General features: G+C 18.6%; 2 protein-coding genes across 2 annotated transcripts in view; both read right to left on the reverse strand.

Annotated features, from left to right (window-relative positions):
• Positions 1 to 20,719: 20,719 nt before the first annotated feature.
• LOC135953419 (myb-like protein D) lies at positions 20,720 to 21,232 on the reverse strand (the record flags this gene model as incomplete). Its single annotated transcript, XM_065503316.1, has 1 exon — positions 20,720 to 21,232. A coding segment is annotated over one exon (513 nt), but the record flags the coding sequence as incomplete, so codon positions are not given.
• A 4,038-nt stretch (positions 21,233 to 25,270) lies between these two features.
• Positions 25,271 to 26,233, reverse strand: part of LOC135953418 (probable serine/threonine-protein kinase clkA) — a gene marked incomplete at both ends in the record, with an annotated part of 2,795 nt that continues 1,832 nt past the window's right edge. Inside the window, one exon of the mRNA XM_065503315.1 lies at positions 25,271 to 25,490. Within this exon, the coding sequence (XP_065359387.1) occupies positions 25,271 to 25,490 (220 nt within the window). The remainder of the gene's footprint in view (positions 25,491 to 26,233) is intronic.

The following is a 26,233-nucleotide window of genomic DNA, read 5'->3' on the forward strand; positions in this document are numbered from 1 at the left end:
TTCACTTACAATTGAATCTGCTAACGGCGATTTCTCTATGATTATCGGATGTTTCCTGTTGTATGCCATACTCGAAAATTCCAATCGACCTCCAACTCTAATTACACCATGTTCGTCTAAGAAAGGATTAAGCGATGCCATTCTACTACGGTGATCTACTGCATTATTGTTTTTTATTTGTAATAATTCGTTTGCCAGGTATACCTCCTGATGGACTTTTATTATGATAACTTCGGCTTTATTTAATTCTTGCACTGTTAAATAAGTAGGGAAGTTTCTATTTCCTTTCATTTTCTCTACGAATCTAATCACGTAAGCAAATATTCTTTTCATCTTCCTAAAAGATGAGATTCTGCTTACAACATCATGAAAGTATGACGTCTTCGATATCTTCGTCACTGCAACCACCTTGACATCAGGCTCTTCTAATGGCCAATTATTTTTATCTTTTTTGAGCCATTCCGGACCACACCACCAAAGGGAACAGCTTTCAAGTTTTTCTGGATTAATGCCTCTTGATCCGATATCAGCTGGATTTTCTTTAGATTTTACATAGCCCCATTTCACATTTGGCAAACATTGATTTATTTCGGAAACTCTTGTTCTTATGAATTTCTCTTTGCTATTAGGCTTTCTTATCCATGATAATGTGATCATAGAATCACTCCATGCATAAATGTCTGCACCTGCGTTGATTTTGTACTTGATTTTATGCAATAATCTCGCTAACAGATGCGCTGCACACAATTCCAATTTAGGCAGAGTCTTCTTGTTTTTTATGGGGTTTACTTTGCTTTTTGCGGCTACTATTGTAATTGTTGAGCCAACTTTTGCATAAACCACAGCAGCATAAGCCTTTTCAGATGCATCTGCAAACCCATGCAATTGTAATGGTGTCTTGTTTGATCGTTGAATCCATCGATTTATTTTTATGTTTGTCAGCGCTGGCAAGTTTTGAACAAACGATTTCCAAGTTTTACTGAGATCTTTATCCAATGGTTCATCCCAATCTGATTGCAATTTCCACAAATGTTGTATAAACAATTTTGCCGTTACCGTAATCGGTGTTAACCATCCTAATGGATCGAATATCCTTGCGATACGTGATAACACAATCCGTTTCGTAATTTTAAGATCATCCTCGATTTGCATGTTGAATGTAAAATTATCCGTCTTAGGGTTCCATTGCAAACCCAATGTTTTCAAACATGCATCTTCTTGTATGTTTAGCACCTCATTATTTTCAAAGTTGTCAGTTTTTATTATCTGACCATTGTTGGATATCCATTTACGCAAATGAAACCCAAATTTATCTAAGTGGTTGGATATTGCTTCTCGTATCTTCTTACAATCTTGGATTGTATCTGCTCCAGTTAGTAAATCGTCCATGTAAAAGTCTTCTTTTATTCTGCTAGAAATATCTTCATCTTTACAATGATTGGCAATTTCAATTAATGTTCTAATTGCCAAAAAGGGTGCTGAACTGGTACCATACGTTACAGTTGTTAATTTGTATTGTTCAATTGGATTGCTTGGATTCTTCCTCCACAAAACATATTGGTATTCTTGATCAGGTGTATCAATTTTTATTTGGCGAAACATTTTCTCCACATCAGAAGATATTACATATTTCCATGACCTCCATTTCGTAATGATGTCAAATATATCTTTTTGTAGCTTGGGACCTACTTGCAATATGTCGTTTAAGCTTTTACCGTTGGTAGTTTTGGAAGAAGCATCGAATACCACTCTTACTTTTGTAGTTAAGCTACTTTCTCGTACTACCGCTTGATGAGGTAAGTAGTATTTACCATTACAGCTTGGATCTACTTTCTTCATATGGCCCATTGATAGCAATTCTTCCATTATTTTGCAGTATTCGTTGTTTAGTAATGGATTTTCTTTTAGCCGCCTCTCTAGACTCATCAATCGAGCCATCGCGCTCTTGTAAGAATCGCCAAGCTCGCAATCTTCTAAAAATGGTAGTCTTACGATAAATTTACCATCTTCATCTCTTCTTGTTGTTTCAGAATATAGTTTTAGGCATTTATCTTCCTCGTCTAGGGAATTTTCCTCCTCTATTTCCTCGATTTCCCAGAACCTTTCAATGTTGGTAGTAGCTACTGATTTTGTATTGCTTTTATGGTTTACTCGGATCACGCCAGATAGAATCCAACCCAACTTAGTGTTTTGCCCAAGAATTTTCTCTTCACGATGTACACCGTCTTCCAATATTTGCGAGAATAAGTCGGCACCAATAACAATATCAATTCTATCTGCTTTGTTGAAATTGGGATCTGCTAAATTGAAGTTTTTCCATTTTTGCACATCATAATTAAATGATACATCGGGATGAGTTGCCACTAATTTTGGTAATATTAATGCCTCTGCTGTTATCATCTCGTTGCTTAGAAATCTCGGATGTATTTCTAAGTTTATTTTTGCTTTTGCAACTCCTACCACTGTTTGTCCCAGGCCTTGTAGTTTAACCTCAGTTTTCTTCCTGGGTAATTGGAGGATTTGTGCTGCTTCTTCGCTTATAGAGGTTATCTGCGAACCTTGATCAATTAAAGCCCGTAATGTTATATATTCTTGATGTAAGGATTTTACCCGCACTTGGGCTGTAGCTAGCAATACGCTGCTCAATGTGTTCGTGCTCATCGTTGAATTAACTCGCTGCTTTTCAAAATGAATAAGTGTATGATGATACAACCCACATTTTTGACATTTGCTTTCACTTAAACATTTTTTGTCTGTTTTGTGCTTAAGGCAATTGTAGCACAAGTTTTTAGATTTTACCCATGAATGTCTTTCTGTAACGGTCAGCTCCAAAAATTTTTTGCATGAGTAGATTTCGTGACCTGGTTTTTTACAAAAATAACAACTGCGTTTTTCTGTAAACAGTGATGTAGATCTGATGTTTTGTTTGCTAAAGTTGTATTGTTGTTTTTTAGTTGTTGAGGCTTCTAACGCTTGGTAATGCTGCTCGAGAAACTCCATCACATCTCTTAGCTCCTGGATCTCCCTTGATTTTTTTGTGTTCTGCTCATATAGAAGCAGACTTTCCTTATCCAATTTTCGAATAACAATTCTGGCAATTATTGGATCAGCGTCTCCCAAATTGATGTTCATGGCTTTCAATGCATGTATGCACTCTATTGTTGTATCTAATAGAGTTTTTAAGCTGGACGATGAAGCACTATTAATACTTGGCTGATCTAATATTTTGTCCACTAATTTTGTGAACAAAACTCTTTTGTTTCCATATCTTTGGGTTAATATCTCCCAAGCTGCATTGTAATTGTTACCAGTTATAGCCAAGTGTTGTATTAATTTTAATGCCTCTCCTTTTAAATTTGTTTTTAAATAATACAATTTCTCGACGTCAGCTAATTTTGTATTTTCATCGACTAATTTTTTAAATAAATCGTGGAAGGAGCTCCATTCTTCAATATGGAATTTCGATGCTTTTCAAAGCAAGTGGTTTGGAGTTGTCACTTCGAAACTTTGAAAACTTCTTCATCAATTCTTTCGCTCTGACTTCATACAACTTGTCGATTTTTTCAAATTCTTCTTCGACTTGTTGTCCCATTAAAAATTTTATGGATAAGTCCGTTTGGAGTTGTCTTATATCTTCAATTTGTCTCTCCCAAGATGACACCGTCTTTTCTAGCTCAAATGAACTATCTGCATCCTGTTCATCCTCGAGGGCTTCTCTTAATTTAGATATTTTACGTCTAAACTGATGCAACAATGCGCTTTCTTTTGTAGTAGTATCCTCCTCTTTTTGAATTATTTTGGGGTTTTCTGTCGATATCTCTTTCGGCGCCTGTAGTTTTATAAACATTTGCTGCAAATAATGTTGTTGCTGTCGCTGAAATTCTTCCTGCTGTTGCTGTATTTGTTTCTGCATTTGCTGGAACATTTCCTGCATGTTGCTTTGTTTTCCTTCCTGAACTTCTTCTGGTTCTGACATTAATTTCTCTAAGGCGTTTATAGCTGTTTGTACCATTGTTTTGGTACTTTCAAAGACCTTATCTTTGAAGTATTGGTCATCATTGACCCCATGGGCTTCCAATTTTGCATTGTTTAATTGGAATTCTTCCCATTTGTTTTGAAGGCTCTTTTTCGTCTCCTCAATGGCAGCCTTCCTCACCAGCTTTCCTTTTATCTTATCGGAAATTTGAGTGATTTCTTTCAGTATTTGCAATTGAACTTTATATAAGTTCACTCGGCTTGACATTTTTGAAAGTTTTTTTTTTTTTTTGAAGAAGAAGAAGATTTGTGTTTTAGTTTGTTTTAGTTTGTTTTTGTTTTTTAAGTTTTATTTTTTTTTTTAAATTTTGCTGGTTCACTCTCTTCGAAGGACCAAAATGTTTGAAGTATTGTAAATAATAAGATATTTTTTACACACTTAAAAATATTTTATTAAGTTTCAACTTAAGTACTATTTACAGAATCTTAGTCTAATATAGTAGGCATGTGTACGTGATCTTACGCTTAGAATCTTATCTTTTATGTTTACAATTTCTTTATCATAACATGGACATATGTGAATGAATAGGATAACATAAACATTACCACACGGACCAGTGTGAATGACAAGGGTTGGTTTTTTCTTATCTAAGTAATGCACACATGCGTATAAGTACATAAAAAGGTCATAAATTTAGTTTTACAATTATATTATTTCTAAAGTATTTATATTGATAAAAGTAGAATATTAAAAAGAAATATCATGTTCAACTACACTTGAACAAAACTGTTAAACCTTTTTTGACAAAAACAGTAATTTTCCATAACTCCAAATTCATATTCTATCGTTTGCAGCCAATCGCGAGTTTATATTTTAAAACGAATTTTTAACAATTATTTTAGTTAACCATAAAAAATATATTTTTCTCCATAAAATTTATGTTGAAAATGTACTAACTTTAGCGACCTCTAGTGACGACAAAAAGAGATATTTATAAAAAAGTCTTTTTTACACGAATGAGTTATTTAGTTGTCTATTGAAAAATATAAAGTTCATTAACATCATAGACATGATCTTGTTTTTGATTTTTGTCCATTGAACAAAGCACTGTGTACCACCCGGATATTGCACTTACACACCAAACAACAAATGTGCACTTTTTCTTGTTGGTTTTCAATAATTGTTGAAATTTATAGAAGGTGACGAAAGAACTACAACAAATACAACATGTACAAAAACAACAGGTACAATGTATTTGTTAAAAGATAAGGGCAACTGTGGAATGCAATGGCAATATAATCAAATCTGGCCACCTCAATAACTATTGCGCCAATTTGCTGGCGATACTATTTGCTGTTGAATATGCTTCAAAAACACAATCGAACTATATTGTCTGTACTGATAGTCTATCATCCATCCTAGCTGTAAAAAATTCTCTCTATGATTCGCCTTTAATAAACCATATAAGAAACATCCAGAATCGTAATAAAATAAAACTAATGTGGGTTCCATCCCACGTTAGCATCTCTGGTAACGAATATGCGGCTTCAGCAGCAACTGAAGCTATTCGACGACCCTTGCTGATGTTTCCCACATGGGAATCTCAAGATATAATCAACGCTATATCTAAACATTTAAAAAATATAAAAATTGACAAATGGTCAAGCTACCAGCATAATTATAAAAACAGGAATCCTTCAGGAAACAAACCAATATTCCCAAAACATTCCTCCAGAAGAGAATCGTCTGCAATAGTTCGCCTAAGAATTAGGCACCGCAAATTCTCCCACAAACATTTACTAGAGAAAAATCCTGCACCACGATGTAATAGCTGCAACACACAACTCAATGTAACCCATATTTTAGATGAATGCCCAGCATACAACGCCACCAGAACATCCATCTTTGGATCTCAACTACCAACAGATCTCTTAAAAAATATTTGTGATATCATCATAATATTAATAGGCAAGTCGATTTCTTTAGACCCCTTTTACGCTCACATTATACATTCAATTTGGGCAAAAAATATACCATTTTAAAGGGATTTATTCACAGAAGTGCAGAATATATATTTTATTGAAATCGGTTTAGTTTTTTAGGAGTTATAAGCGTTTAAAGATGTTACTAACACATATGCAAAAACGTGTACATGTGAACCTTAAGCAAAAAAGTAAACAAAGCAATGCGTGTTTGTGCAATATGTTGTTGTAAATAAATAAGAGAAACAATTAAACAGTATTGATTTCGCTCTGTTTTAAGTGACAGTTGTTATAGAAAACAAAGAAGAAGACTTTAGTAATTTAAATTCGCTTTAATAAATATATTTTGAAGGTGTTTTTTTATTTTCTAACTCCCATATGCATAAACAATTTTTAAATTTACAACAAATTTTGTTTTATAAACCTTTGACAAATTTAAAAAACTGTTTATGCATATGGGGGTAAATATGTAATTGTAGATAAGTAAATATTTATTTTATAATTGTGACGATTTTCAACGGTTTATCACTGCATGAAGTTTAATGAAAAATGGGACGGGTCGGAATAAATGGTGACGCCTCCCATACAAAGTAAATAGTTATTTCTAAATATTTTGTGAAATATAATTGCAAGATTCTTCAAACTTAGTCTAAATGGCTCTTTTATAAATTTTCATAGTTTCGCTGAAATTGTTCGGGATTGGAATAGTGGGCGTGGCACACCCTGTACAAAGTATATAATTAATTTCGAATATCTGTAGAACTATAATTGTAAAAGTGTTTAAACTTTTAGCGAATTAATTTCTTATTACTGTGCGGAGTAATAAGAGTTTGAATATAGACGGAATTAGATTAGAGGGCATAGCACCCAAAATGGGAGAGGTCGGAAAAGGATGTGAGTCACCTCCCATACAAAGTAATAATTGCAAGGTTCTTCAAACATTGTCCGCATAGATCTCTTGCCATTTTACACAGATTGGCTGAAAATGGTCGGGATTGCATTAGTGGTTATGGCGCAAAGTAAATAATTTTTAATATCTGGAGAACTATAATTCTAAAAGAATTTAAACTCTGTATCAATCAATTTATTACCATTCTAAGGAGGTCTAAAAACGAATTTATTCCTGATCCCTGTTCGAAGTTAGCTAAGCATGATCGGCTTATTAGGATTGACCCCTCCCTTATAAAGAAAAGTTAAAGTAAAGCTTGATATTTACATAAAAGGTTTAAAAATGGGTGGGATCAGAGCAGTGGAGTGGTATCTCCCATACAAAATTAGTTAGTTATTTTCAATTAGTTATATTATTTCAAGTGAACTGTAATTGAGAGATTCTCAAATTTTGTATGTGTTATTTTCGTATTTCCATTCATATTTTTCTAATTTTACTAGGGTAGGGGTAGCGAAGTGCACCGGGTTATGCTAGTTAACATAAATTTAATTTACAAATTCGTAGTTGAAATTAATTTTCATGATAATATTTAAGTATTTTAACATATCGGAGTCGAAAGTCATCGTAGCTAGTACTCCTTGCTCTTAGATTAGTTACAATAATTTAATTATGTAATTAATATGAAATAAATAAATAAATAAATTTCATTACCATCAAAGACATGATCTTGTTTTTGATTTTTGTCCATTGAACAAAGCACTGTGCGTCAGCTTTCCTTAAAGTGCTTTGCTTGGTGGCTTGATATTTTTCGTTGCCTTCCAAAGGGAAAAATTTGTGTGTTTGGTATTTGTCAAACTTTGAATGTAATTTCTATTTCTGCGATCCTCTTCTAATTGAAGGGCTTTTTTCTGATTTTTACTAGCAGCTGACAGCCTCTGTTTTGCTGCAGGTGATCTATTTTGTTGCCATTCTCTTCTGAGTTTTCTCTTTTCTAAAAGAAGTCGTTCAATATCTGAGTTGGAAATGTGCATATCAGTTTTATAAAATATTTGACTCTTTGAATGATTTAGAGCCGATACAATTAATGACGTAAAGTCATTGACACTTTTATCTACATCTTCCTCACACTGAATACAAAGATCTGTGTAGATATGACTGCTTATATATTTTTTATATTTAAGCTAATTTGTTTTAAAGTAATATGTTTCAGTATGAAATTTTGAAATGTTAGTCCTCCCGTAATAAGATACTATAATTGGGGAATGATCAGAAGATAAATCATATGACATTTCTGTAGATATTGAATTTCGATTAATATTTTTTGTTATGGCAAAGTCTATGACATCAGGAATTTTTTTAGGATCAGCAGGCCAGTATGTTAGTTATCCAGGGGACACAAAATCCAGGCCATTTTTACGATCAACTAATGCTTTATAAAGCTGTCTACCTCTGGGATTCATTAGTCGAGAGCCCGAGTAAGTGTGTTTGGTGTTATAGTCGTCATATGCCAGAAAGCGACCTCCTAGCGTGCTAAAGAATTCTTCAAACTTTTCCTTGGTCATTGAAAATCTCCAGCAAAGCTTTCCAGATGAATGGATGTTGCCTGCATATAGTCTTTTGAGAATTCATCTAGGGGATAATGTTTTAAACGATTTCTAATTAAAATACCAGTGCCACCATGTGCCCTACCATCAGGATAATTTGTACAGTAGAAAGTATAACCCGAAATATAAAAGTTATACCTATTGGTAAAATGAGTTTTCGAAACCAATAGCACGTCGATGTTTTTATTCTGCATAAAGTGTGATACCTCTGATTTGTGTTGATTTAAACCGTTCGCATTCCAGAAACATAGTCTCAAATAACTCATGTTTTTGTTAAGAGGATTTGTATCATTTGGTTCTGCGCTCTTAAAAGCTCTTGTATTGTGTTTTGCATGGATGACATAAAGTTTGTCATATTTTAATTAAGAGAGGTAATATTCTGGGTAAGCGCTTATGCACTCCAACCCTCCCGTATTTTTGGGAACACCAGGTTGCTGGTAACCCGTTCTCAAAACATTGGCATAAGAACCTGCTACATTCTTAGGCTGATCAATTTGAGTGGATTGTGAATTTAATTGAGTTGAGGCTGCTTGTTTGTTCAATAGCGGAACTTCAGAATTGACTGGTGGATAGGTGTTTTCAAATTTGTAGGCTGGTACTTCAGATGTTTTCCCTCTTATTAGCTTTTGCCTCTCTCTTAATCTGTTCAATAACTCCTTATAAACTGGGCACCCGCGGTAGTTGGCTGAATGATCGCCACCACAGTTACCACATTTTCTTCTGAGACCATTCTTTAGGATATCACATTGTGATGAAGAATGAAGGTCTCATCATGCCACACACACTGTTTGTAAGGTACAATAATTTTTAGTATGTCCAAACTCTTGACAATTGCCACATTTTTTTTGTTTTGATCACTCTCCCCGTTATGAAATATGTAGGCATCAGTGTTGCCACAACCTCCAAATATTTGTAACCAAGTTTGATTAAAAAAATAACCAAAATGCTAAAAAAGTAACCAAACAAAATTTATTGCAAACGTCATGTTTTTAACTTTTTTTAAAAATATGAACGGAAGTATGAAATTTTATTTTTTTTAATACATTTTACACAGGTTTTTATATTTCAAGATTTCAACATTTAGAATATTATGAAAATAAATTCTTAATAGCCAAATATTCTGAAAAATCGACAGAAATAATTTTTAATTAATTTTTTTTTTAATATTTTAAAATATTTTTTTCCAGTTTCATGCCTTTTTTGATATTTTTTTTTATTTTACACAATTATTATCATAATCATAGATTTTCAAATATTACACTTTTGCTGTGTTTTTGCTGAACATTTTTCATTTTACTTATCTTATTTGCGTTACTGGCTACAGCATGAAAACTATTTTTCATTTTTATAAAATACATTTTTAATGAAATTTTTTATAAATAAAAAGAATTGAATTGAAATATCATTGTCTCATGTAAATACAGCTTTATACAGATGTCTGTATGCATACGAGATTGGTAGTTTTAATTAGAGTATTTTTAATGAAATCTAAACCAATTGCAAAGGTTAAACCTAGCTAAATATTAAAAATAAACATTCTTGTTTGGAATTTTCGGAATACAACATTTTATTTATCCTCAATAAAGATAAAAAGAAACATCCATCACAATTATTATACTAAAAAGACCAGTTTAGTGGTAAAAAATGTCATATTCTATGCTGTATTACCCAAAATTTAGAGAAAAAACTCCAAAAAATAGGGTATATAACGTGAATATATATACATATGGGGCATTTCACGTCAAGTGAAATAACTTTTGAAATCGATGTCTTCCGATCGCGATGAAGAACTAACACCAATGTTAGTTCTATTGGATAGTAATTCGGACACCAAACAGGTGTTTTTTTTATCCATATAACTTATTACCTATTGTTCTTAGCAAAATGTGTCCCAAATAGTTTAGATAGCTATTTATGCAATCTTTCGAAAAAAAAATTAAAAAAATTTAATAAAATATTTTTGATTTTTTTTTTTAAATCAAAAATATTTTTGACTTTTTTTTGGGCCCTTTTTATTTATTTTTTTTTTATTTTTTTAAGAAAGCTTAGGTCTTTTCCTAAGCGACCATATAGGTCGCTTAGGAAAAGATGCGAGTGGGATATCTATCAAAAAAAATATTTTGTAACCCAAGATTTAAAATTTTTGAATTTTTTTGCAAAATCAAAAACTTTGTTGACTTTTTTTAAAAAAATGGAAACATTTTTTAATTTTTTTTTTTTTGCTCAGAAGAAAGCTTATGTGTTTTCCTTTAACACCCTTTTTGTCGCTTAGTGGGATGCGAGTGGGATATCTATAAAAAAAATGTTTTGTAACTCAAGACATACAATTTTTTACTTTTTTTTGAAAAATAAAAAACCTTTTTGACTTTTTTTTTCCAAAATGGACTCTTTTTTTATTAATTTTTTTTCTCAAAAGAAAGCTTAGGTCTTTTCCTTTAAAACCTTTTTGGTCGCTTAGTGGGATGCGAGTGGGATATCTATCAAAATAAATGTTTTGTAACTCAAGATAAATGTTTTTAAATTGATTTTTTTCATATTTGTGTGTAAGTGTTTCTAAAACCTTAAAAATAAAAACCACAACCACTGACCGATAATAGCCACTGGAGGGGTGCAATATGAGGCCGACCGCTATTAATTTTCCACCCCCAAAATTTGTCTGAGTTTTGTATCTTGCGGCTTTTTTAGTCAATCCTAGAGGTAGTTTTCAGCGCACGTGATTTTCATTGTTAAAATATCAGGTGCCCCAGAAAAAAAATTTTTGGAATCAAGTGGAAATATTTTATGGCCCTTCTCCGAAGCAACTATATTCACAGTAGTTATTTACTACATGAAAGAAGAAAACCTGGAACACAAAAGTATGGCAATCATATCCGACGATTTAAAACATTTTTTTTTTTTTTTTTAACGTTTTATTGATTTATTGAATCTGTCTATTTTGACCTTACAATAAGTATTTAAATCTTATAACTAAAATTAAAACTATTTGCTCTTCAGCAAGAGAGCCATTATGGTAAACTGTCACTCATCTTAGCGGGGTGGTAGATCTGCTCTACGGAGCCTGGATCGGGTTTGGGTCTGCACAAGTTGTCTTGCAAGCGTATTGGGATGGTTTCGCAGCTTCACAATATATTTCTCACGGACTTTCTCGAACTCTTCCTTTACCAATGTCACTTCTAAGTCTCTGTGGATGTTTTCATTTCTTATGTACCATGGTGCTCCCGTCATGGTCCTAAGAATTTTAGATTGGGCCCTCTGTATAAGATCAATACTGGTGTTGCTAGCCATTCCCCATAATTGAATTCCATATGTCCAAATTGGTTTTAAAACGGTCTTATACAGGATGACTTTATATTCAAGGCTTAATTTTGATTGGTCATTGATTAACCAATGAAAGCTAGAGGCTTTTAACTTCATGTGAAGTCTCTTGGTTTCTATGTGTCGGCGCCAAGTAAGCCTTCTATCTAGATGAATACCAAGGTAGGTGACATAATCAGACTGCGGTATATTAACGTTGTTGAGTGTGACAGGTGGGCAATTTCCTCTCCTTAGAGCGAACGTAACATGTTTACTTTTCAGCTCATTTACCTTTATTCGCCAGTTTTTCAACCATGACTCCACACGTACGAGGTAATTCTGTAGTTGACTAGATGCCATGAGTGGGTTTTCGTCTGAGCTAATAATGGCGGTATCATCAGCAAATGTTGAAATTGTTAGTTTATCGCACGTAGGGAGGTCGGAGGTGTAAATCAAATATAGCGTAGGTCCTAGTACACTTCCCTGTGGAACGCCAGCTCCAATCTTGCATTCTCTCGTCACATAATCATTGTACTTAACTCTGAAAAGTCTATTCGATAAATAAGACTCCAGCAATTTATGAGTACATAGTGGTAGTAAACATTTGATTTTATGTATTAGACCCTTATGCCATACCTTGTCAAAAGCCTGAGCAACGTCTAAAAAGATGGCAGAACAATATTTCTTTAATTCAAAAGATTTTCGAATCTCTCCAGTTAAACGATTGACCTGTTCAATGGTGCCATGATGTTCACGGAAACCAAATTGGTGTACTGGGATAATGTTTCCATCATTCAAAAAAGGTATTATCTTTTCCTGGAATATTTTTTCGAATAACTTCGACAAACAAGGGAGTAGGCTAATAGGTCTATAAGAAGATGGCAGGGTTAAATCTTTACCCGGTTTAGGTATCATTATTATTTGAGAAATTTTCCAATTTTTTGGATAAATTCCTAGTTTCAAGATCGCATTAAACAATATAGATAGCACAATTATTGCCACATTTGGTAGGTTCTTAATCATTGATGGCGTTATTAAATCATATCCCGGTGATTTTTTCAAGTCTAATTTATTTTTAATTACTCTATTAACATCCTCAGGACTAATATCGAATTGGGCTGCATTAGCCATTGTTGAAGCTGGCAGTTCTTCTAGTTCAAACTCATTTGCCGTGGAGTTGGGCTGAAATACTTCACTTAAATGTTCAGCAAATACTGAGGCTTTTTCTATAGCACTTCGTGCCCAGGTTCCGTCAGCTTTTCTTAAAGCGCTTTGTGCCTCTACCGGTGGCTTAATGTTCCTCGTTGCCTTCCAAAGAGAGAAATTTGTGTATTTTGTACTCGTCAAACTTTTAATATATTTTTCGTTTATGCGATCCTCCTCTAAATGAAGGGCTCTTTTCAGTTTTCGTACTGCTGCGGACAGCCTCTGCTTTGCAGCAGGTGATCTATTATGTTGCCATTCTCTTCTGAGTCTTCTCTTTTCGAGAAGAAGTCTTTCAATATCCGAACTTGAAATAGGCGTATTAGTTTTTGGAGGGATCTGGCACCTAGAGTGTTCCAGAGCCGAAACAATCAATGACGTGAAGTCATTAACGGTCCTATCTATGTCTTCCTCACACTGTAAATTAGGATTTGTGTGGATATGACTGCTGATATATTTCCTATATTTTAGCCAATTTGTCTTAAAATACAAAGAGTCCTTAGGAAATCTTGGGGTGTTGGGTCTCTCACAATAATTAATAATTACAGGAGAGTGGTCAGAAGATAGATCATAGGATATTTCTGTGGATATTGCATTCCGAATAATATTTCTGCATATGGCGAAGTCTATTAGATCAGGAATTTTTCTAGGATCAGTTGGCCAATAAGTTGGGTGTCCAGGAGACACAAAATCTAAACAATTTTTGCGATCAACTAGAGCTTTATACAGCTGTCTACCTCTGGGATTTACCAATCGCGAACCCCAATATGTATGTTTGGCATTGTAGTCTCCACATGCCAGAAACCGATCTCCTAGTGTTATAAAGAATTCTTCAAATTTTTCCTTGGTCATCGAAAATTTAAAACATGACACGATTTAAAACATGACACCGTTGCAGTTTATGAGTACCAGAAGATAATACTAAATTATCTAAAATCAAAATTTACAGTAGAAAAGGTATACTACGTTTCGGACGGAGCTCGTCAACATTTTAAAAACAAAAGTAGCTTCGCAAATCTTACAGCTCATGAAAAAGATTTTGGAATGCCAGCTGAGTGGCATTTTCATCCTACTGCTCATGGTAAAGGAGCATGTGATGGTATTGGAGCAAACCTCAAAAGAAATGCAGCGAAGTATAGCCTCCAGTGCTCTCATCAAGATCGCATCTTAGATGCGACTGCTTTATTCCATTGGGCAAATAATTATTGTAAAGAAACTAAAATAGTTTTTAGTAGCAAAGAGGATCATGAGGAAACATTGAAAACACTAAAGAGCAGATTCGATGCTGCGGTAACAATCGATGGCACTGCTCAATACCATGCTTTCATACCGCTTGTCGATGGAAGACTCAAATTAAAAAAGTTTTCTGCATCTACTCAATGCGATTTCTTTCCAAAGCCAAAAAAGAAGCCAGCAGCGAAATCAGTAGCTGAATCTAATAACGCCAAGAAAGGATTGACAAAAAAAAAGCAGCTAATAAAGGTGACAAATAAGGAGGATAAAAGTATGGATATTTGAAAATTTAAAAACTTCATAAATTAAGTGTAAAAATAGTTATTATATAAATTGATCTATTGTGATTAAGATTAAATTTTACTAAATTATTCATCTTTTTATTATTATTATTATTATTATTATTATTATTATTATTATTATTATTATTATTATTATTATTATTATTATTATTATTATTATTATTATTATTATTATTATTATTATTATTATTATTATTATTATTATTATTATTATTATTATTATTATTATTATTATTATTATTATTATTATTATTATTATTATTATTATTATTATTATTATTATTATTATTATTATTATTATTATTATTATTATTATTATTATTATTATTATTATTATTATTATTATTATTATTATTATTATTATTATTATTATTATTATTATTATTATTATTATTATTATTATTATTATTATTATTATTATTATTATTATTATTATTATTATTATTATTATTATTATTATTATTATTATTATTATTATTATTATTATTATTATTATTATTATTATTATTATTATTATTATTATTATTATTATTATTATTATTATTATTATTATTATTATTATTATTATTATTATTATTATTATTATTATTATTATTATTATTATTATTATTATTATTATTATTATTATTATTATTATTATTATTATTATTATTATTATTATTATTATTATTATTATTATTATTATTATTATTATTATTATTATTATTATTATTATTATTATTATTATTATTATTATTATTATTATTATTATTATTATTATTATTATTATTATTATTATTATTATTATTATTATTATTATTATTATTATTATTATTATTATTATTATTATTATTATTATTATTATTATTATTATTATTATTATTATTATTATTATTATTATTATTATTATTATTATTATTATTATTATTATTATTATTATTATTATTATTATTATTATTATTATTATTATTATTATTATTATTATTATTATTATTATTATTATTATTATTATTATTATTATTATTATTATTATTATTATTATTATTATTATTATTATTATTATTATTATTATTATTATTATTATTATTATTATTATTATTATTATTATTATTATTATTATTATTATTATTATTATTATTATTATTATTATTATTATTATTATTATTATTATTATTATTATTATTATTATTATTATTATTATTATTATTATTATTATTATTATTATTATTATTATTATTATTATTATTATTATTATTATTATTATTATTATTATTATTATTATTATTATTATTATTATTATTATTATTATTATTATTATTATTATTATTATTATTATTATTATTATTATTATTATTATTATTATTATTATTATTATTATTATTATTATTATTATTATTATTATTATTATTATTATTATTATTATTATTATTATTATTATTATTATTATTATTATTATTATTATTATTATTATTATTATTATTATTATTATTATTATTATTATTATTATTATTATTATTATTATTATTATTATTATTATTATTATTATTATTATTATTATTATTATTATTATTATTATTATTATTATTATTATTATTATTATTATTATTATTATTATTATTATTATTATTATTATTATTATTATTATTATTATTATTATTATTATTATTATTATTATTATTATTATTATTATTATTATTATTATTATTATTATTATTATTATTATTATTATTATTATTATTATTATTATTATTATTATTATTATTATTATTATTATTATTATTATTATTATTATTATTATTATTATTATTATTATTATTATTATTATTATTATTATTATTATTATTATTATTATTATTATTATTATTATTATTATTATTATTATTATTATTATTATTATTATTATTATTATTATTATTATTATTATTATTATTATTATTATTATTATTATTATTATTATTATTATTATTATTATTATTATTATTATTATTATTATTATTATTATTATTATTATTATTATTATTATTATTATTATTATTATTATTATTATTATTATTATTATTATTATTATTATTATTATTATTATTATTATTATTATTATTATTATTATTATTATTATTATTATTATTATTATTATTATTATTATTATTATTATTATTATTATTATTATTATTATTATTATTATTATTATTATTATTATTATTATTATTATTATTATTATTATTATTATTATTATTATTATTATTATTATTATTATTATTATTATTATTATTATTATTATTATTATTATTATTATTATTATTATTATTATTATTATTATTATTATTATTATTATTATTATTATTATTATTATTATTATTATTATTATTATTATTATTATTATTATTATTATTATTATTATTATTATTATTATTATTATTATTATTATTATTATTATTATTATTATTATTATTATTATTATTATTATTATTATTATTATTATTATTATTATTATTATTATTATTATTATTATTATTATTATTATTATTATTATTATTATTATTATTATTATTATTATTATTATTATTATTATTATTATTATTATTATTATTATTATTATTATTATTATTATTATTATTATTATTATTATTATTATTATTATTATTATTATTATTATTATTATTATTATTATTATTATTATTATTATTATTATTATTATTATTATTATTATTATTATTATTATTATTATTATTATTATTATTATTATTATTATTATTATTATTATTATTATTATTATTATTATTATTATTATTATTATTATTATTATTATTATTATTATTATTATTATTATTATTATTATTATTATTATTATTATTATTATTATTATTATTATTATTATTATTATTATTATTATTATTATTATTATTATTATTATTATTATTATTATTATTATTATTATTATTATTATTATTATTATTATTATTATTATTATTATTATTATTATTATTATTATTATTATTATTATTATTATTATTATTATTATTATTATTATTATTATTATTATTATTATTATTATTATTATTATTATTATTATTATTATTATTATTATTATTATTATTATTATTATTATTATTATTATTATTATTATTATTATTATTATTATTATTATTATTATTATTATTATTATTATTATTATTATTATTATTATTATTATTATTATTATTATTATTATTATTATTATTATTATTATTATTATTATTATTATTATTATTATTATTATTATTATTATTATTATTATTATTATTATTATTATTATTATTATTATTATTATTATTATTATTATTATTATTATTATTATTATTATTATTATTATTATTATTATTATTATTATTATTATTATTATTATTATTATTATTATTATTATTATTATTATTATTATTATTATTATTATTATTATTATTATTATTATTATTATTATTATTATTATTATTATTATTATTATTATTATTATTATTATTATTATTATTATTATTATTATTATTATTATTATTATTATTATTATTATTATTATTATTATTATTATTATTATTATTATTATTATTATTATTATTATTATTATTATTATTATTATTATTATTATTATTATTATTATTATTATTATTATTATTATTATTATTATTATTATTATTATTATTATTATTATTATTATTATTATTATTATTATTATTATTATTATTATTATTATTATTATTATTATTATTATTATTATTATTATTATTATTATTATTATTATTATTATTATTATTATTATTATTATTATTATTATTATTATTATTATTATTATTATTATTATTATTATTATTATTATTATTATTATTATTATTATTATTATTATTATTATTATTATTATTATTATTATTATTATTATTATTATTATTATTATTATTATTATTATTATTATTATTATTATTATTATTATTATTATTATTATTATTATTATTATTATTATTATTATTATTATTATTATTATTATTATTATTATTATTATTATTATTATTATTATTATTATTATTATTATTATTATTATTATTATTATTATTATTATTATTATTATTATTATTATTATTATTATTATTATTATTATTATTATTATTATTATTATTATTATTATTATTATTATTATTATTATTATTATTATTATTATTATTATTATTATTATTATTATTATTATTATTATTATTATTATTATTATTATTATTATTATTATTATTATTATTATTATTATTATTATTATTATTATTATTATTATTATTATTATTATTATTATTATTATTATTATTATTATTATTATTATTATTATTATTATTATTATTATTATTATTATTATTATTATTATTATTATTATTATTATTATTATTATTATTATTATTATTATTATTATTATTATTATTATTATTATTATTATTATTATTATTATTATTATTATTATTATTATTATTATTATTATTATTATTATTATTATTATTATTATTATTATTATTATTATTATTATTATTATTATTATTATTATTATTATTATTATTATTATTATTATTATTATTATTATTATTATTATTATTATTATTATTATTATTATTATTATTATTATTATTATTATTATTATTATTATTATTATTATTATTATTATTATTATTATTATTATTATTATTATTATTATTATTATTATTATTATTATTATTATTATTATTATTATTATTATTATTATTATTATTATTATTATTATTATTATTATTATTATTATTATTATTATTATTATTATTATTATTATTATTATTATTATTATTATTATTATTATTATTATTATTATTATTATTATTATTATTATTATTATTATTATTATTATTATTATTATTATTATTATTATTATTATTATTATTATTATTATTATTATTATTATTATTATTATTATTATTATTATTATTATTATTATTATTATTATTATTATTATTATTATTATTATTATTATTATTATTATTATTATTATTATTATTATTATTATTATTATTATTATTATTATTATTATTATTATTATTATTATTATTATTATTATTATTATTATTATTATTATTATTATTATTATTATTATTATTATTATTATTATTATTATTATTATTATTATTATTATTATTATTATTATTATTATTATTATTATTATTATTATTATTATTATTATTATTATTATTATTATTATTATTATTATTATTATTATTATTATTATTATTATTATTATTATTATTATTATTATTATTATTATTATTATTATTATTATTATTATTATTATTATTATTATTATTATTATTATTATTATTATTATTATTATTATTATTATTATTATTATTATTATTATTATTATTATTATTATTATTATTATTATTATTATTATTATTATTATTATTATTATTATTATTATTATTATTATTATTATTATTATTATTATTATTATTATTATTATTATTATTATTATTATTATTATTATTATTATTATTATTATTATTATTATTATTATTATTATTATTATTATTATTATTATTATTATTATTATTATTATTATTATTATTATTATTATTATTATTATTATTATTATTATTATTATTATTATTATTATTATTATTATTATTATTATTATTATTATTATTATTATTATTATTATTATTATTATTATTATTATTATTATTATTATTATTATTATTATTATTATTATTATTATTATTATTATTATTATTATTATTATTATTATTATTATTATTATTATTATTATTATTATTATTATTATTATTATTATTATTATTATTATTATTATTATTATTATTATTATTATTATTATTATTATTATTATTATTATTATTATTATTATTATTATTATTATTATTATTATTATTATTATTATTATTATTATTATTATTATTATTATTATTATTATTATTATTATTATTATTATTATTATTATTATTATTATTATTATTATTATTATTATTATTATTATTATTATTATTATTATTATTATTATTATTATTATTATTATTATTATTATTATTATTATTATTATTATTATTATTATTATTATTATTATTATTATTATTATTATTATTATTATTATTATTATTATTATTATTATTATTATTATTATTATTATTATTATTATTATTATTATTATTATTATTATTATTATTATTATTATTATTATTATTATTATTATTATTATTATTATTATTATTATTATTATTATTATTATTATTATTATTATTATTATTATTATTATTATTATTATTATTATTATTATTATTATTATTATTATTATTATTATTATTATTATTATTATTATTATTATTATTATTATTATTATTATTATTATTATTATTATTATTATTATTATTATTATTATTATTATTATTATTATTATTATTATTATTATTATTATTATTATTATTATTATTATTATTATTATTATTATTATTATTATTATTATTATTATTATTATTATTATTATTATTATTATTATTATTATTATTATTATTATTATTATTATTATTATTATTATTATTATTATTATTATTATTATTATTATTATTATTATTATTATTATTATTATTATTATTATTATTATTATTATTATTATTATTATTATTATTATTATTATTATTATTATTATTATTATTATTATTATTATTATTATTATTATTATTATTATTATTATTATTATTATTATTATTATTATTATTATTATTATTATTATTATTATTATTATTATTATTATTATTATTATTATTATTATTATTATTATTATTATTATTATTATTATTATTATTATTATTATTATTATTATTATTATTATTATTATTATTATTATTATTATTATTATTATTATTATTATTATTATTATTATTATTATTATTATTATTATTATTATTATTATTATTATTATTATTATTATTATTATTATTATTATTATTATTATTATTATTATTATTATTATTATTATTATTATTATTATTATTATTATTATTATTATTATTATTATTATTATTATTATTATTATTATTATTATTATTATTATTATTATTATTATTATTATTATTATTATTATTATTATTATTATTATTATTATTATTATTATTATTATTATTATTATTATTATTATTATTATTATTATTATTATTATTATTATTATTATTATTATTATTATTATTATTATTATTATTATTATTATTATTATTATTATTATTATTATTATTATTATTATTATTATTATTATTATTATTATTATTATTATATTATTATTATTATTATTATTATTATTATTATTATTATTATTATTATTATTATTATTATTATTATTATTATTATTATTATTATTATATTATTATTATTATTATTATTATTATTATTATTATTATTATTATTATTATTATTATTATTATTATTATTATTATTATTATTATTATTATTATTATTATTATTATTATTATTATTATTATTATTATTATTATTATTATATTATTATTATTATTATTATTATTATTATTATTATTATTATTATTATTATTATTATTATTATTATTATTATTATTATTATTATTATTATTATTATTATTATTATTATATTATTATTATTATTATTATTATTATTATTATTATTATTATTATTATTATTATTATTATTATTATTATTATTATTATTATTATTATTATTATTATTATTATTATTATTATTATTATTATTATTATTATTATTATTATTATTATTATTATTATTATTATTATTATTATTATTATTATTATTATTATTATTATTATTATTATTATTATTATTATTATTATTATTATTATTATTATTATTATTATTATATTATTATTATTATTATTATTATTATTATTATTATTATTATTATTATTATTATTATTATTATTATTATTATTATTATTATTATTATTATTATTATTATTATTATTATTATTATTATTATTATTATTATTATTATTATTATTATTATTATTATTATTATTATTATTATTATTATTATTATTATTATTATTATTATTATTATTATTATTATTATTATTATTATTATTATTATTATTATTATTATTATTATTATTATTATTATTATTATTATTATTATTATTATTATTATTATTATTATTATTATTATTATTATTATTATTATTATTATTATTATTATTATTATTATTATTATTATTATTATTATTATTATTATTATTATTATTATTATTATTATTATTATTATTATTATTATTATTATTATTATTATTATTATTATTATTATTATTATTATTATTATTATTATTATTATTATTATTATTATTATTATTATTATTATTATTATTATTATTATTATTATTATTATTATTATTATTATTATTATTATTATTATTATTATTATTATTATTATTATTATTATTATTATTATTATTATTATTATTATTATTATTATTATTATTATTATTATTATTATTATTATTATTATTATTATTATTATTATTATTATTATTATTATTATTATTATTATTATTATTATTATTATTATTATTATTATTATTATTATTATTATTATTATTATTATTATTATTATTATTATTATTATTATTATTATTTTATTATTATTATTATTATTATTATTATTATTATTATTATTATTATTATTATTATTATTATTATTATTATTATTATTATTATTATTATTATTATTATTATTATTATTATTATTATTATTATTATTATTATTATTATTATTATTATTATTATTATTATTATTATTATTATTATTATTATTATTATTATTATTATTATATTATTATTATTATTATTATTATTATTATTATTATTATTATTATTATTATTATTATTATTATTATTATTATTATTATTATTATTATTATTATTATTATTATTATTATTATTATTATTATTATTATTATTATTATTATTATTATTATTATTATTATTATTATTATTATTATTATATTATTATTATTATTATTATTATTATTATTATTATTATTATTATTATTATTATTATTATTATTATTATTATTATTATTATTATTATTATTATTATTATTATTATTATTATTATTATTATTATTATTATTATTATTATTATTATTATTATTATTATTATTATTATTATTATTATTATTATTATTATTATTATTATTATTATTATTATTATTATTATTATTATTATTATTATTATTATTATTATTATTATTATATTATTATTATTATTATTATTATTATTATTATTATTATTATTATTATTATTATTATTATTATTATTATTATTATTATTATTATTATTATTATTATTATTATTATTATTATTATTATTATTATTATTATTATTATTATTATTATTATTATTATTATTATTATTATTATTATTATTATTATTATTATTATTATTATTATTATTATTATTATTATTATTATTATTATTATTATTATTATTATTATTATTATTATTATTATTATTATTATTATTATTATTATTATTATTATTATTATTATTATTATTATTATTATTATTATTATTATTATTATTATTATTATTATTATTATTATTATTATTATTATTATTATTATTATTATTATTATTTTATTATTATTATTATTATTATTATTATTATTATTATTATTATTATTATTATTATTATTATTATTATTATTATTATTATTATTATTATTATTATTATTATTATTATTATTATTATTATTATTATTATTATTATTATTATTATTATTATATTATTATTATTATTATTATTATTATTATTATTATTATTATTATTATTATTATTATTATTATTATTATTATTATTATTATTATTATTATTATTATTATTATTATTATTATTATTATTATTATTATTATTATTATTATTATTATTATTATTATTATTATTATTATTATTATTATTATTATTATTATTATTATTATTATTATTATTATTATTATTATTATTATTATTATTATTATTATTATTATTATTATTATTATTATTATTATTATTATTATTATTATTATTATTATTATTATTATTATTATTATTATTATTATTATTATTATTATTATTATTTTATTATTATTATTATTATTATTATTATTATTATTATTATTATTATTATTATTATTATTATTATTATTATTATTATTATTATTATTATTATTATTATTATTATTATTATTATTATTATTATTATTATTATTATTATTATTATTATTATTATTATTATTATTATTATTATTATTATTATTATTATTATTATTATTATTATTATTATTATTATTATTATTATTATTATTATTATTATTATTATTATTATTATTATTATTATTATTATTATTATTATTATTATTATTATTATTATTATTATTATTATTATTATTATTATTATTATTATTATTATTATTATTATTATTATTATTATTATTATTATTATTATTATTATTATTATTATTATTATTATTATTATTATTATTATTATTATTATTATTATTATTATTATTATTATTATTATTATTATTATTATTATTATTATTATTATTATTATTATTATTATTATTATTATTATTATTATTATTATTATTATTATTATTATTATTATTATTATTATTATTATTATTATTATTATTATTATTATTATTATTATTATTATTATTATTATTATTATTATTATTATTATTATTATTATTATTATTATTATTATTATTATTATTATTATTATTATTATTATTATTATTATTATTATTATTATTATTATTATTATTATTATTATTATTATTATTATTATTATTATTATTATTATTATTATTATTATTATTATTATTATTATTATTATTATTATTATTATTATTATTATTATTATTATTATTATTATTATTATTATTATTATTATTATTATTATTATTATTATTATTATTATTATTATTATTATTATTATTATTATTATTATTATTATTATTTTTATTATTATTATTATTATTATTATTATTATTATTATTATTATTATTATTATTATTATTATTATTATTATTATTATTATTATTATTATTATTATTATTATTATTATTATTATTATTATTATTATTATTATTATTATATTATTATTATTATTATTATTATTATTATTATTATTATTATTATTATTATTATTATTATTATTATTATTATTATTATTATTATTATTATTATTATTATTATTATTATTATTATTATTATTATTATTATTATTATTATTATTATTATTATTATTATTATTATTATTATTATTATTATTATTATTTATTATTATTATTATTATTATTATTATTATTATTATTATTATTATTATTATTATTATTATTATTATTATTATTATTATTATTATTATATTATTATTATTATTATTATTATTATTATTATTATTATTATTATTATTATTATTATTATTATTATTTATTATTATTATTATTATTATTATTATTATTATTATTATTATTATTATTATTATTATTATTATTATTATTATTATATTATTATTATTATTATTATTATTATTATTATTATTATTATTATTTATTATTATTATTATTATTATTATTATTATTATTATTATTATTATTATTATTATTATTATTATTATTATTATTATTATTATTATTATTATTATTATTATTATTATTATTATTATTATTATTATTATTATTATTATTATTATTATTATTATTATTATT

Source organism: Calliphora vicina, chromosome 3, assembly GCF_958450345.1.
Source record: "Calliphora vicina chromosome 3, idCalVici1.1, whole genome shotgun sequence".
Lineage (NCBI taxonomy): Eukaryota > Metazoa > Arthropoda > Insecta > Diptera > Calliphoridae > Calliphora > Calliphora vicina.